This window comes from Schistocerca cancellata, chromosome 4, assembly GCF_023864275.1.
Source record: "Schistocerca cancellata isolate TAMUIC-IGC-003103 chromosome 4, iqSchCanc2.1, whole genome shotgun sequence".
In the NCBI taxonomy this organism is placed as follows: domain Eukaryota; kingdom Metazoa; phylum Arthropoda; class Insecta; order Orthoptera; family Acrididae; genus Schistocerca; species Schistocerca cancellata.
In genome coordinates, this window is record NC_064629.1 from 735,845,240 (window position 1) to 735,860,530 (window position 15,291).

General features: G+C 38.2%; 1 protein-coding gene across 1 annotated transcript in view; it reads left to right on the forward strand.

Annotated features, from left to right (window-relative positions):
- Positions 1-15,291, forward strand: part of LOC126183840 (rab GTPase-activating protein 1-like) — a 157,805-nt gene that overhangs the window by 137,848 nt on the left and 4,666 nt on the right. Inside the window, exons 15-17 of the mRNA XM_049926100.1 lie at positions 7,923-7,982; positions 8,307-8,498; positions 13,649-13,978. Coding sequence (XP_049782057.1) covers positions 7,923-7,982; positions 8,307-8,498; positions 13,649-13,909 — 513 coding nt within the window. The 3' untranslated portion in view covers positions 13,910-13,978. The remainder of the gene's footprint in view (positions 1-7,922; positions 7,983-8,306; positions 8,499-13,648; positions 13,979-15,291) is intronic.

Below are 15,291 nucleotides of genomic sequence, written 5' to 3' on the forward strand. Positions count from 1 at the left end.
TGGTTTGAAGAGCACCAGGATGAGTTTATTGTACCCCTTTCTCCACCAAACTCCCCGGATTTAAACCCAATCAAGAATCTGTGGTACCACCTCACTCAGGCTGTTTGCCCCATGGATCCTCAACTGAGAATCCTATTCCAGCTGGCCATGGTGCTAGAGCTGACATGGCTCCACATCCCTTATTGTAGCTTCCAGAACCCCCATTGACACTCTTCCTGCATGTCTCATTCTGCAGAAGGTGGGTATTCAGGCTTTTGACATTAATGTGACTGGACAGTGTATTTTTCTGTCTCCACTACCCTGTTATCTTTTGCATGTCTAAGCACTTTACACAGGGTGTATACGACCTGGGACAACTGGGAGATCCGGGAAAAACCCAGGAATTTTTTAGAATTCCGGGATGTTTCTGTTTTGTTTCAGTTTTCAGTTAATTGTTTGTAATTTTGAGTGGTAAGAAATAATACTCTAACAAAGGATATTACTGCATCCCGCTACCGCAGAATAATACTGCAGCAATAAAACATGAATTGGGGGGGGGGGACTTAAGTTGCAAAGGAAATGTGCCATGTACACAACATAACACAGTGCTCATACAAGCGTCTGCCAATAGAAAAATGTGTCAAAGGCTTTAGGAAGACTATGCAATGCTTCATAACAACGAATTGCCTCCGATGAGCATGACGTCAAAACTGTTTACATTAGATTCATGTGAGCAGTTGCGAGCGAACCCATGCACATGCGCAGTTGAGTTGCGCATTTACCTTCTCCAGCTTCTGGCTACAAAAGTGTGGCTGTTAGCTGTATAAGCAAGCAGCAAGATGCTACCTGGAAAAATTTTACTGGCGCACAAGCTGCCCTATTCACTGAGAGCAAACCAGAGTATCTGCCTCGGGAGGCAATTTCAGTCAAGCATTAATCGCCTTGCAGAACAATGAAGAATGAAGAATGTTTTCAACTTAGAGCACATATGGCATTATGCCATAATAATAAAAAAAAAAAAAAAAAAATGAGACAATACAGTACTGGTACTCCAAGAAAATTTACAACCGAATCTGGACATACGAATGTGCTCTTTAAGCTGAATTACGCGTTTTAGTATGGTTCACGGAATTCCTCTGATGCCTTGTTTCTTTTATGACATAACGTAAAATCTTTTAATGTTCTACACGTACGAACATATGGGCTTACTGTGTCATCGTAGCTGCGCAAGCGTGGTGACGGCTGTTATCTGGCGCTCTCTGGCAACTGCTGAAACGAACCTCTTTCTAACAGGTCCCGGGAAAATATTGCGAATGATTGATTGAAAAGTGTTACTTTCAAAGTAAATTTCCTTTTACGCAAGATGAACAAAGTGCGAGAAAATGCGAAGAATTTCTTAAACTCACAGAGCGTTTGACTCTCATTTAAAAATAAAGTATTTGAGGACGACCATATAGAAAAAATTTCGAGCCCAGAAGATCAGACATTTATGTCGGTATTAAAACTTTTCCTGGCACATTTGTGTGGTGTATCTCGCAAAAAAAGACCAACATTATATGTGAAAGTTTAGCTTCTCTTGCAGCTTATTAATCGTAGAGACCAATATTATATGTGAAAGGTCTGCTTTTCTTGTAGCAACACTATGCATATTAATGTACACCATTAACTTTTCCTATTTGTGGCACGTACTACTTCAACAGTGATTGGCTGACTACATCACATGTCCTAAGCTCTGAATACCCACTGTATTGGCTGGCGAAATCACGTGACATGAGCTATGACTGGCTTACAAAGGCGCATCGCAATCTCAATTTCAATGCTTCGGAAAGTAACATGAGGTGTCTGGTGAAATTCGAATTTATACTTTCGTAATACAAAAATATACAGTGTAAATGGTCTTTTTTCTGAGTTTTGTTTTCAAAAGGGCTCAGAAATTCTACGCCAGTGTATAAAACCATAACCATTCAAAGGATTGATGAGTTTTACAGTTCTGAGGAATAGTATACTGTCACTTCACACGGAAAACGTGTATTTTCACCCAGGAGAGAGTGTGTTTTTAACCGGGATATTCGGGAAAACTTCCGGGAATTTTTTCCATTTCCTTGTATACACCCTGTTACATCTTGTTGTGTGCTCACTAAAGTGGGTAAAATAAAACTGGCTCAGAAAATATTTGTGAGGTTGATGTGGAATTGACTGTTGTTAATGATAATTACAGGAGAACTGTCTATCACAGAAAATGGTGGAAAACATGATTTCGATGCACCTATTGGTTACTGTCTAATGTCTGTGCATGGGCCTCTCCTGCATGCTCTGTCTCGAATACTTCACTGTGTCATTACATTTGAGTGAGTGAGAGGGGCAGACGTGTTAAGTGACCAGTTGAATACAGCACAAAATGATACAATAAAACAGTGTGTGATCATTGAATGTTAAGTGAAGTATAGTTCCTGGAAAACATGTACGGAATAGTTTCCACAGAAGTTCAAGACTGGAAGTGTTTTGGCAAAATTTCCAGCAAAGTCTGCAATGCAGAACCTAGTGGCAAAAGGCATGAAACTATTGTGAACAAAATTGATGACTGCTCAAATACTGTTCGAACACCAGGAAAGCCTAGAACAAAATCTGCTGAAATCTCAACAACTACTTATCTTTGCAAATGGGAATTAAGATACCATTGTGTCAAAAAAGTATCAAAAAGGACAAGCATCTGTATCCTTACAAGTTTATTGCTGTGCAAGAGTTAAGGCATCGAGACAAACTTCAGCACGTTGAGTCCTGCCAGTGGTTTCCGAGTGAAGTAGAACCGGGGCTTTTGGATCCTCAGTTGTTCATTTTTTTCAGATGGGGCCTGTGTGGGTATGTGAACTCACAGAACGTGTGCCATTATGCATTATAAAATCCCCACCATTACTTTGAAGAGCCATTGAATAATCTCAAGATTAGTGTTTTGTGCACAATGTCTGGTGTCCGCATGCAACAAGATTCTTTCACCAAATTAACAGTGCCAGTATGTTGAGGAATTGTTCAATATGTATGTGGACCTAATCACAGGAAATTAATGGCTTTTTCCAGCAAGGTGGAACAACAGCACAAACCACGTTGACAAACTTGTCACAAGTGCATGAGGTGTTCGGTAAAGAGAGGACAGTCAGCAGAGACAACACATTGTCCCGACCACCTTGATCGCGTCATTGCTCTTCCTCTAATTTTTACCTAAGGGGCAAATTGAAGGGTTGCATCTGCTCATATAAATCTAACACAGTAGAAGTGCTAAAGTATAGTGCTGAAAATGCTATTGCTGCTCTCCCCCAGACAGAGCATGTACTCGTTTCTCAAAGTTTGATAAATTGAGCACAGTGTTGCACCAATGTCAGTGGTGAACATTGCCAGCATCTTCTTTGATATTCATTAACAAGGGTCAGTCCTGCATCAGTTGTATTGTAAGCAATTTCTGGTCAAGTTTTACTTTGCCCACCCTATATGTTTAGAATAAACAGAAATAAGTGAAGTAATAAAATGAAACTCTTTGCGTCTCATATGTAATCTGAGATAAAGTAAAATTTGACACATGTCTAGTATCTGGCACATTGGCACTAAACATAGCTTTAAAGTGCCCAGATACAAAAGCAGAAACACGACATGAGGCACTGGAAAAAGAGCAAATATTGACACTATGCAGGACCCTGAGGTATTCTGTGGAGCTTATGGCCTACCAACTGATTAAGCAGTGAAAAGCTGGTACATTTGGTTTTATGCACCCTACATGTGCCCCACGGCTGAAAGCAAGGGGAAACTACGGCCGTAATTTTTCCCGAGGGCATGCAGCTTTACTGTATGATTAAATGATGATGGCGTCCTCTTGGGTAAAATATTCCGGAGGTAAAATAGTCCCCCATTCGGATCTCCGGGCGGGGACTACTCAAGAGGATGTCGTTATCAGGAGAAAGAAAACTGGCGTTCTACGGATCGGAGCGTGGAATGTCAGATCCCTTACTCGGGCAGGTAGGTTAGAAAATTTAAAAAGGGAAATGGATAGGTTAAAGTTAGATATAGTGGGAATTAGTGAAGTTTGGTGGCAGGTGGAACAAGACTTCTGGTCAGGTGACTACAGGGTTATAAACACAAAGTCAAATAGGGGTAATGCAGGAGTAGGTTTAATAATGAATAGGAAAATAGGAATGCAGGTAAGCTACTACAAACAGCATAGTGAACCCATTATTGTGGCCGAGATAGATACGAAGCCCACACCTACTACAGTAGTACAAGTTTATATGCCAACTAGCTCTGCAGATGACGAAGAAATGGAAGAAATGTATGATGAAATAAAAAAAATTATTCAGATAGTGAAGGGAGACGAAAATTTAATAGTCATGGGTGACTGGAATTCGAGTGTAGGAAAAGGGAGAGAAGGAAACGTAGTAGGTGAATATGGATTGGGGCTAAGAAATGAAAGAGGAAGCCGCCTGGTAGAATTTTGCACAGAGCACAACTTAATCATAGCTAACACTTGGTTTAAGAATCATGATAGAAGGTTGTATACATGGAAGAACCCTGGAGATACTAAAAGGTATCAGATAGATTATATAATGGTAAGACAGAGATTTAGGAACCAGTTTTTAAATTGTAAGACATTTCCAGGGGCAGATGTGGACTCTGACCACAATCTATTGGTTATGACCTGTAGATTAAAACTGAAGAAACTGCAAAAAGGTGTGAATTTAAGGAGATGGGACCTGGATAAACTGAAAGAACCAGAGGTTGTACAGAGTTTCAGGGAGAGCATAAGGGAACAATTGACAGGAATGGGGGAAAGAAATACAGTAGAAGAAGAATGGGTAGCCTTGAGGGACGAAGTAGTGAAGGCAGCAGAGGATCAAGTAGGTAAAAAGACGAGGGCTAGTAGAATTCCTTGGGTAACAGAAGAAATATTGAATTTAATTGATGACAGGAGAAAATATAAAAATTCTGTAAATGAAGCAGGCAAAAAGGAATACAAACGTCTAAAAAATGAGATCGACAGGAAGTGCAAAATGGCTAAGCAGGGATGGCTAGAGGACAAATGTAAGGATGTAGAGGCTTATCTCATTAGGGGTAAGATACATACTGCCTACAGGAAAATTAAAGAGACCTTTGGAGATAAGAGAACCACTTGTATGAACATCAAGAGCTCAGATGGAAACCCAGTTGTAAGCAAAGAAGGGAAAGCAGAAAGGTGGAAGGAGTATATAGAGGGTCTATACAAGGGCGATGTACTTGAGGACAATACTATGGAAATGGAAGAGGATGTAGATGAAGATGAAATGGGAGATACGATACTGCGTGAAGAGTTTGACAGAGCACTGAAAGACCTGAGTCGAAACAAGGCCTCCGGAGTAGACAACATTCCATTGGAACTACTGATGGCCTTGGGAGAGCCAGTCCTGACAAAACTCTACGATCTGGTGAGCAAGATGTATGAAACAGGCGAAATACCCTCAGACTTCAAAAAGAATATAATAATTCCAATACCAAAGAAAGCAGGTGTTGACAGATGTGAAAATTACCGAACAATCAGTTTAATAAGCCACAGCTGCAAAATACTAACACGAATTCTTTACAGACGAATGGAAAAACTAGTAGAAGCTGACCTCGAGGAAGATCAGTTTGGATTCCGTAGAAATACTGGAACACGTGAGGCAATACTGACCTTACGACTTATCTTGGAAGAAAGATTAAGGAAAGGCAAACCTACATTTCTAGCATTTGTAGACTTAGAGCAAGCTTTTGACAATGTTGACTGGAATACTCTCTTTCAAATTCTGAAGGTGGCAGGGGTAAAATACAGGGAGCGAAAAGCTATTTACAATTTGTACAGAAACCAGATGGCAGTTATAAGAGTCGAGGGACATGAAAGGGAAGCAGTGGTTGGGAAGGGAGTAAGACAGGGTTGTAGCCTCTCCCCAATGTTATTCAATCTGTATATTGAGCAAGCAGTAAAGGAAACAAAAGAAAAATTCGGAGTAGGTATTAAAATCCATGGAGAAGAAATAAAAACTTTGAGGTTCGCTGATGACATTGTAATTCTGTCACAGACAGCAAAGGACTTGGAAGAGAAGTTGAACAGAATGGATGGTGTCCTGAAGGGAGGATATAAGATGAACATCAACAAAAGCAAAACGAGGATAATGGAATATAGTCGAATTAAGTCGGGTGATGTTGGGGGTATTAGATTAGGAAATGAGACACTTAAAGTAGTAAAGGAGTTTTGCTATTTGGGGAGCAAAATAATTATGATGGTCGAAGTAGAGAGGATATAAAATGTAGACTGGCAATAGCAAGGAAAGCGTTTCTGAAGAAGAGAAATTTGTTAACATTGAGTATAGATTTAAGTGCCAGGAAGTCATTTCTGAAAGTATTTGTATGGAGTGTAGCCATGTATGGAAGTGAAACATGGACGGTAAATAGTTTGGACAAGAAGAGAATAGAAGCTTTCGAAATGTGGTGCTACAGAAGAACGCTGAAGATTACATGGGTAGATCACATAACTAATGAGGAAGTATTGAATAGGATTGGGGAGAAGAGAAGTTTGTGGCACTACTTGACCAGAAGAAGGGATCGGTTGGTAGGACATGTTCTGAGGCATCAAGGGATCACCAATTTAGTATTGGAGGGCAGCGTGAAGGGTAAAAATCGTAGGGGGAGACCAAGAGATGAATACACTAAGCAGATTCAGAAGATGTAGGTTGCAGTAGGTACTGGGAGATGAAGAAGCTTGCACAGGATTGAGTAGCGTGGAGAGCTGCATCAAACCAGTCTCAGGACTGAAGACAACAACAACAACAACAACAACAACAACAACATGTGCCCCAGTCAGATGTTTCTGATTTCATGATGAGCATGTTAGTAACTGTCTGCAATTGAAATGAGACTAGGCTCATAATATATTTTGCTTACCAGAGACCTTCAAAAACTTTAACCCTCATTTTGACAAATCAGTGATCTTCCAGAGCATCCCTTAGGAAAGCACTTCACACTACAGAAGTATTTTTTATAGCAACATGTTTGTTACATGTGGGGTAATGACTGGGCTTCTCTTGCCAAGCAGCTGCTCGCAATCTACCCATTTCCTGGCAATTACAAAGAGCACAACATTTTGTGTATGGAGTGATCCTTAAGTACTGTGGCAGAATTGAAATATTATTTGACAAATATCTGCAGTATGTGGTGTTTCAGTAGGACTGTGTGGACTTCGAGAAGCTCTTTGTGAATGGTATTGACTAGCCTATCTTATGTCTGTAGACAAATTGATAGATGGAGATTAATGGTGAGGCTCGTTTCTTATCAACAAATGTTGGGCACTTACTGCTCTTGGCAGTTTAACAGCAGGGTTGTCCTGGTGAGTTACTTGTCATCTTGAATTTAAAGAGTAATCAATCATACTGCATGGTTTGCAGGGGAGAGATTTTACACGAATTGTGTTCCTTCCACGAAGTGATATGCTCACAGCTGTGATCTGAATCCAGTTGTGCATTTACAGGGCACTTCAGACTGTTGCCCTGTGGAGGAGGTATGTATTCCTCCAAAGTATCCCCTACCCTCCATATCTCCCTCCCTTCTTCCCACCTCTCCCCCTCCTCCCTTCCATTCCCTCTCCCCCCCTCCTCCTCCAAACACACACACACACACACACACACACACAGTAGTTTTCATGTGTGAGATGTATTTACTCATGTACATGAGTAAATTATGAGCAAATTTACCAGTTAACATGATGTTCATTATCCATTAGATTATTCCTCGTATATACTGTATCATTACGCTATATTTGCCATGTTCTTGGGGGTTATATTTACCCTCTGCTGGGCACTGGAATATGAATTGCAGAGTAGTCATGAAGGTGCATTTCATTTCATATCTTTATATTAAATGAATCCCTAATATATGTCTTTGGTGTATTATAGATTTGCCAGAGACTGGATGCGGAAAAGATTGCAGCTAAATTGGCACTACAGGAACTAAGGGTATGCCTGAAATGTTATTAATATGTATCTGTAAAATGCTGTTTAGTAGTATGGGTTACTTTGTAATATCCCATCACTATACACTCAGAAAAATTTTAGTTTCAAAAAATCTTTTTGAAAAGAAAATTTTTCACATGTATAACATTGTAAAATATTAAAAAACTGATTATAGATGAAAATGCATTTTTAGACCATCAGTTTTGTCAAAATCTAAATAATTTTTATTAAGGCTTCCATTTAAAAAGAATATTTTGCAAAATTTATTCTTTTAAATTGTATGATCAAATTTTAGTAATGTCTGTGATAGTAAATATGCTCTTCTAGGCACAAGTTAAGTTATGCAATCAGTGTCGGAAACTGGTCTGTGGCACTGAGGAAGAAGTGACAGCAAACACAGGAACGCCAGCTGCTACTATTGATCCCCAACTTCAAAGGGCGCAGGAAAGGATTAGGGAGCTAGAGCTAGAACTAGCACAAACAAAACTTGCTCGAGTACAAGCAGAATGTCTTAATCAGGTGAGTAACAGATTATGAAAAACACAGCTACTTTTGAGTCATTATAGTATGTTACTTTCAACAAATTTTGAGAATAGTACGTACTTCTAGAACACAATAAAGAAATAAAATGTTCAGATTTTTGAATTACAGATTGAATTGTGTGGAAAAATAAATTGGCTTGATGTTGATATGGAACTCAAGTAACAACATTTTAAACACATGATATTGACCAACAGACCATTTGCTTTTAACCAAAGATGTGAAAATAGTGAAAGAGTTGAGACAAACAAGGTCAAACAAAACAGAAACAAGATTTGTCTTATTGGTAATGAAATATTTGTCATGTCATATAAGTGCACAATGTTTTTGCAACCGTATGCTGTGACAAGTTTAACTGAAATCAATTTGATGGCAGTGGATGAAACGTTTAGTACTTACAAGCTCTTGCACTTTGGTGCAAAAAGGGAAACAAGGACTGACTTAAAATAAATGAGACTGAGGCTTTAAATTTATTTACTAATAATATATGTTCTTGTTGAAAGTGGTCACACTTAATGTAGGACTAGTTTGAGTCCAATTGTCTGTATTCATTCATCAATTCCACTGTTAATAACATTTCTACTTGTTGTTTCTCATGAGGCCATGCAGGAGCTCCATCAGTCTTGTCTTCCAGTGGAACACAAGAACAGGTCTACAGTAAACTATTCATGCAGTGCCACTAAGTTGATAAATTTTCATTAATCTGGTCACATCATAAGTTCTAGCTCAAAAACAGCTGCACTGTTTTGGAATGCCGTAACAGACTGAGAGTTGAACCCAAAACCTTGCCTGTCATGGACAGTACACGTACTATCCAAGCACAAGTCAAGATCTACCCTCACAGTTTGTAAAGTAGGAGAGAGCTACAGGCAGAATATGAAGCCGTGAAGGTTGGTTGTGAGTAATGTCTGGATTTATCAATTTCAGTTGGGCACCATTATGCCATGATCGTTGGTGAATAACTGGTTTCAGGTACACAGTGATGCTGAATTTTCAAATCACACCTTGTTGTTGCATTTTTTTGTACTATTTTATTTATCCATAATTGCAATTTCAGCTTTTTGGGATCTTCTCTACTTATAATGTAGTATTTACAAAAATTATTTGCACAGTGATGTGGCAACATACTGCACTTGACAAATGAGCAACCAATATTACAACTGTAAAAAAAAAAAAAAAAAATAAATAAACACTGTAGTCAAAGGTAACATCGTGCTGTCATGTAATAAATATGAAGGTTGCCCAGAAAGTAATGCACCACACTTTTTTCTTCAACAATTCTTTATTGAATATAATGAGAATTACACACACAAAAGAATGGTGTTTTACCTCCACATCCTATTTTTCCACGTAATCTCCATGCCGTTCTATGGCCTTCCTCCAGTTTGAAACACGGGCGTGTATGCCCTGTTGGTACCAGTCCTTGTCCTGGTGGTGGAGCCATTGCTTCACGGTGCGAATCACATCTTCATCATCCTCAAAATGTCTTCCACAAATGGCATCCTTTAATGGCCCAAACATCAGCTCAGTGCAACATTTCAGGTGTGACAGCCGTGGATGGTCTCCCCGACCGATGCAAATCGTGGAGCTCCACCGAACTGCCTTCTGATGATCTCACTCTCCACACCAGTGACTAACAGTACTTCTGTCAACAGCAGATGCTCCATAGACTTTGCCCAAGTGTTTGTGAATATTCCTGATGGTTTCTTTCTCTCCAGTGAGAAATTCAATGTCAGCACTTTGCTTGTAACATACATCATTTCCAGACACCATTTTGAAACTTTCCCACAGCTATGCTATCTGTCAGAAGTGATGGAAACTTGGCGCATTCACTCAGGAGACTTCAAATAATACATATGCAATGTCTTACATTCGTAGCATTGTTTTCAGCTGAGCAAAAAATGAAGTGCATTACTTTCTGGGCAACCCTCATAGTTCATTAGTAATGCAAACAGTATTATTTCATTTTGGTCAGACCTCATGTTTTTGACATTGAGGTAATTGGAAACAAATTAGTAATTTAGTTTTAACAGTGAAAGATGGATCATCCCTAAGATTTGCCTAACGAGTCACAGAAGATGCTGAAAACTGTGACTGCAGTGGGCAGACAGCAATTACTACATTTATGGGAACATCTGTGGTTTTCTGCTGCAAACTGATTTAGTTCTCTTCCTTTTTTTCTCTTCTTAACCATTCACCGTCAAATTAAAAGCTACACCAAAGAATTATCAGTAATTAATTTCCATTCACACCTATCATGAAGCATGATAAATCATTCCTGAATCTGTTGAGACCTGTTGTTTGGGGACTAATCCATTTGAAGACAATACAGATCTTGGAGTAAAATTTTCTTGTAGCTTCCTATACCGGCCAGCAGTCCTGTTATGCACATTACACAAACTTATTGTCAATAATGCATATGGTTTTGCACAAGAAATTCTTTATGCAAAAATTTCACAGACTATTATCTCACATGACATTAACAAAAAATTTATTGGAACAGGTCAGCAGTTATAAGTATATTAAGTTCCTGAAGTTTTAGAAGATCATTATCTATACTAAATTGTAAAAAGAAAGTTTTGAATCTCCTGCATACATAATTGTGAATGTATGTGTGCTAAGATTCAGTGGTAGCAAAGAGTGACAGAGAATGTTTTATGGGGAAGAAGGAGAAGAGGGAGGGAAAACCAGCTAAATATTTATTAATTTGTACCTCACAGCTTCAGTAAGACTTTTGTGTACATACTGCCAAAAACTGCTGTTAAATAAAACTTCATTTTGTTGCAACTAGTCATCGTTGGCGGACTTCATAGCTCAGAGTGGTATAAACCATGTGTCCACGATTACAATACATGTTGAATACTTGGTTAATACTGTAGAAGCAAGTGGGCTGTTATGTTGGCATGAACATAAACTGGCATTTCTTATTAAAATGTACGCTGTCAATTTATTTTGCTAACTGTAATAAAGGCGGACTGTTTGAAAGTGCATCCCTTCGCACTTCCATTAAATCAAAATATGCTGCCAGTTGACATTCAGTACCATTCTAATGATTGTATATTGTAGCAGACCAAAACATTACTGACTTACGTGCCTACTCTGCTGTGGGACCTAATGTGTGGGACATGAGTTGTTCATTGGTTCCTTGCCATCTCCACAGACTTGTAAGATGACCACCAAGCATCAGAGGAATCCTGCACTCTTAAGTGAAGAGAACTGGATGCCACTGACTCAGGTTCCATTCTGGTCATTTTCTTGCCCACCTTCTTCACGCATCGCAGTACTGGGAGTTGGTTTGTAGTTTGTAAGGTTGCTGAGAGATAAATTTCATCATCTGGAGATGGTTATGTACTGTCTGGTTCGACATAGCGCTCCCATCTTTCTCCAAAGTGCAGTGCACAATTTTTGTAGCCTTTTCCTTAGGTAACGTACAACACACAGTTTACAGGTAGCTACCTTCAGCTGTTGTTGTTGACCACTCACAATCAGTATGAGGCAAATTTTGAATGTTCATTAGCAGTTGAATGTTTAAATGACATTTCTGTGCTGTAGACCAATTTAGCAGCCAACTTTCTGTATCTTGCCATATAGTGGCAACGTACATGGCCCTTGAAGGGATGTTGACAAGACTGAACGCTGTAATAAGGTGCATTGTCCTGTTCAAGATGGGGCCCACAGAGTGCTCTACAGAAATGCACTGAGAATGCAAGGTTACTTTTACATCAGTTACAAAGGTGCCTCTGTGTAGTGGTTTTCTATGAACTAAACAATATTGAAGGGGAGGTTTTTGACAAAAATGCCACACATTATGCGAGTCATGAAGGTGGTGCAAAATTTTTCAGAGCAGTTTATGTAGTTTCCATATCAAGTATCAGTATGCACACTGAAAAATGTTTAACATTTGATTTTAAATGTTTCACGCACCGTATGTTCTCTTGTTGTGGACTAAGTTTCACCACAACTCATTCAGACCTATGTGTTTGGTGCAAATACTACATAATACTCAAGTTGCTGCAAAGCACCTCCAGCAAGTTTTGTACAAATTTTGTCATCTCTTCCTTCAGTAGACATGTTTATAGTTTATTCCTTCTCTTAACAATATGAAATAGATTTAAAGGAGTTGCATATGACAAGAATAGCAGTACACCTGATAGCAATTGTTTTGGAATGTGGTAGTGATTTGTTCTGTGGTAACTGATGCAAACAGAAGAAGCTGTTTATTTCAACATGAGATACACTAGCACCATCAAAATCCTGTTGCCATTTACACTTAAAATACTCTATAGAGGTTGCAGGGACTTCTATTTTGTCATTTAAATATTTTATAATGCAGTTGGTGAACGACAACATGTTGTATGGAGTGGTCCTTCTGGAATTCAATTTGTGATTTACTCAGAATTTTAATTTTACTGACACACTCAGCACTGCCAGGAAGTTTCAGGTTTCACACTCAGCTAAACTGGTAGATAAATATTATCATCATCTTTAATGCCTACTTTGTAGAAATGTAACTTTCTAAAAAAAATCTTCAAAAAATTGTGCATCACATGTACATCTGTGTGAAACAGCTACATGGGTAGGAAAGACTTATTTCAAATACTTTGCTTGCAATATTATCAAATGGCAAATTAAACTGTTAAAATTACAAGAAGATAGAACAACTGGCCAGTATTTAGCTTCAGGGGCTAAAATTTCCAGCTTAGCTGATAGCAACATTTAAAGTACCAATACTGATCCTAGCATGTGGATCTTATATGTTCCTTCTTAAGAAATGACAGATGAGTCAGTTGTGGTAGTTTGTACGTGTGTGTGTGTGTGTGTGTGTGTGTGTGTGTGTGTGTTTACTTACATGACAGAAATATTTTAATATTAATACTAATTTCATTTGTAGTTTAGCACCTTCTCATTCCATTTATAAATTAAAAAGTCATACAAATGTACAATATTCAAGTATCTGTGCCTATCACCATTTCAGGCCAATGAATAGAATTGAGAAATGTGATTGTTGTTTGTGCTCTCTTAAATAGAAGGAATGTGTTAGTGTAGAGCAAGAAAGAAAAAATTAAAAGTACATTTTACATACTATAGCACAGATTTTTATTTCTTAATATTAATGTAATTTCTTTCAGGACCTTCTACACAAATTACACACAGCTATTACAGAAGCACAAATGAATAAAACAACATGGCCACCATGGTTCCAAAAGACATTAAGCTCAATAAAGGAAGTGGCAAAAAAGGATCTTAAAGATGTAAACATCAAGATATATCCTAAAGAGGGAAACAGTAAAAGTGAAGTATCAGGAACAAGTCCCAAAAGACGTGATTCAGCACCTCCATTCCCAAGAGATTCTTACAGCCGTGATAGCCTGTTTGATGCAAGTTGTTAAAAAGAAACACATTTGTGATTATGATTTTCACAATGAGCTTGTGTTTCATCTGTGTCTGTTGTCCCACAGGTAACATTTATGGTCATTTTTTCAGTTACATGTGCATGTATTTGGTGTTATGACTGTAGTTTGTGTAGAGAAATACTCAAATGTGAATGAGTTAGAGATAATTGAATGAATGTTGTATATTATGTAAAAATGAATCTCTTCCAGCAGGCCTCCATTACTCAGGTGTTTCAGTTTCATTCCTGTGAATGTATTATTTAGAGTGACTGAGAAATGCAAACAGCTGATTAAATGAAAAGTAGATATTATATGTTACTGCATTGCTATACAGGAAATGGATGAGCTATTGTGGATTCATTTGCTAGTCATTGTCTCTTATGCCAGTTTGAAGAGACCACACTTAATGTAGAGTGCTAGGTATGATGCTATGAATGTATATTTTTGTAACATAGTGAATGAGTATTCTGACATAGAAAGATTTATTCCTTTTTTTGTTCCCTGTCCCAGAGAAGCCATTCTAAATTACTGTGATCTGAAAATACTTGTAAAGTACAGTTTTCTATTTTGTCTATATACCAATTAAATGATTTTCTTTTAAAAAGGGGATTATGTTATCTGTTAAGTCATTCTGTTTCTATAGTACAAAGATATAATATTTTCCATGCTAAGTTGCAATTTGTGAACCACAAATTCATTAGTAAGAAATTTATTGTATTTTCTTTTGCACAGTTTGTTGACTATTCCTCACTTGTTAACATCTACCAATTAGTATTACATTCCATGACCTTGTCATTACAGTAATTTAATGGTACTGCAGTATGAAACACCTGACAAAAATGAATAAATGTGGTTATGTACTGTACTACAATCAGAAGCAACCATTTTTCAGCATTGTGATGACATTTGTGTAACACGGTAGTTTTGTTGTAGAGTGGATGGCAGTATACTGGTTAGATGTATACTTTTATTGTCAGCAATGGGCTTACTTCCAGACCCACTGCCATTAAACATTCCAGTGCAGTTGCAATTTTCTAATATAAAATATTCCAATTATGTTACCTGCAAAATTCCCACCAAAGTGATGTTAGAGCAGCAGTAATGCTTGTGTACAGATCTTGTACTGTGCTTTCATCATTGTCATAATGTTTGTGCTAATGGTATTCTAAAATCAGTATGCTGCTCTACACAGCAGGAGAGGTTGAGTGAAGAAAATCAAGTGGAAAAGTTACAATTACGATTGGTGGAGAGGAGAGAAGAAGGCGGCACCCAAAAACTAAATTTGATGGAGTCTCCCAATATGCAAGAGAGCAAATGAAAGCAAGATCAAGAAACTGTGATGTTAAAGATTCTTTGATTGAAACAAAAGATCCCAGGGG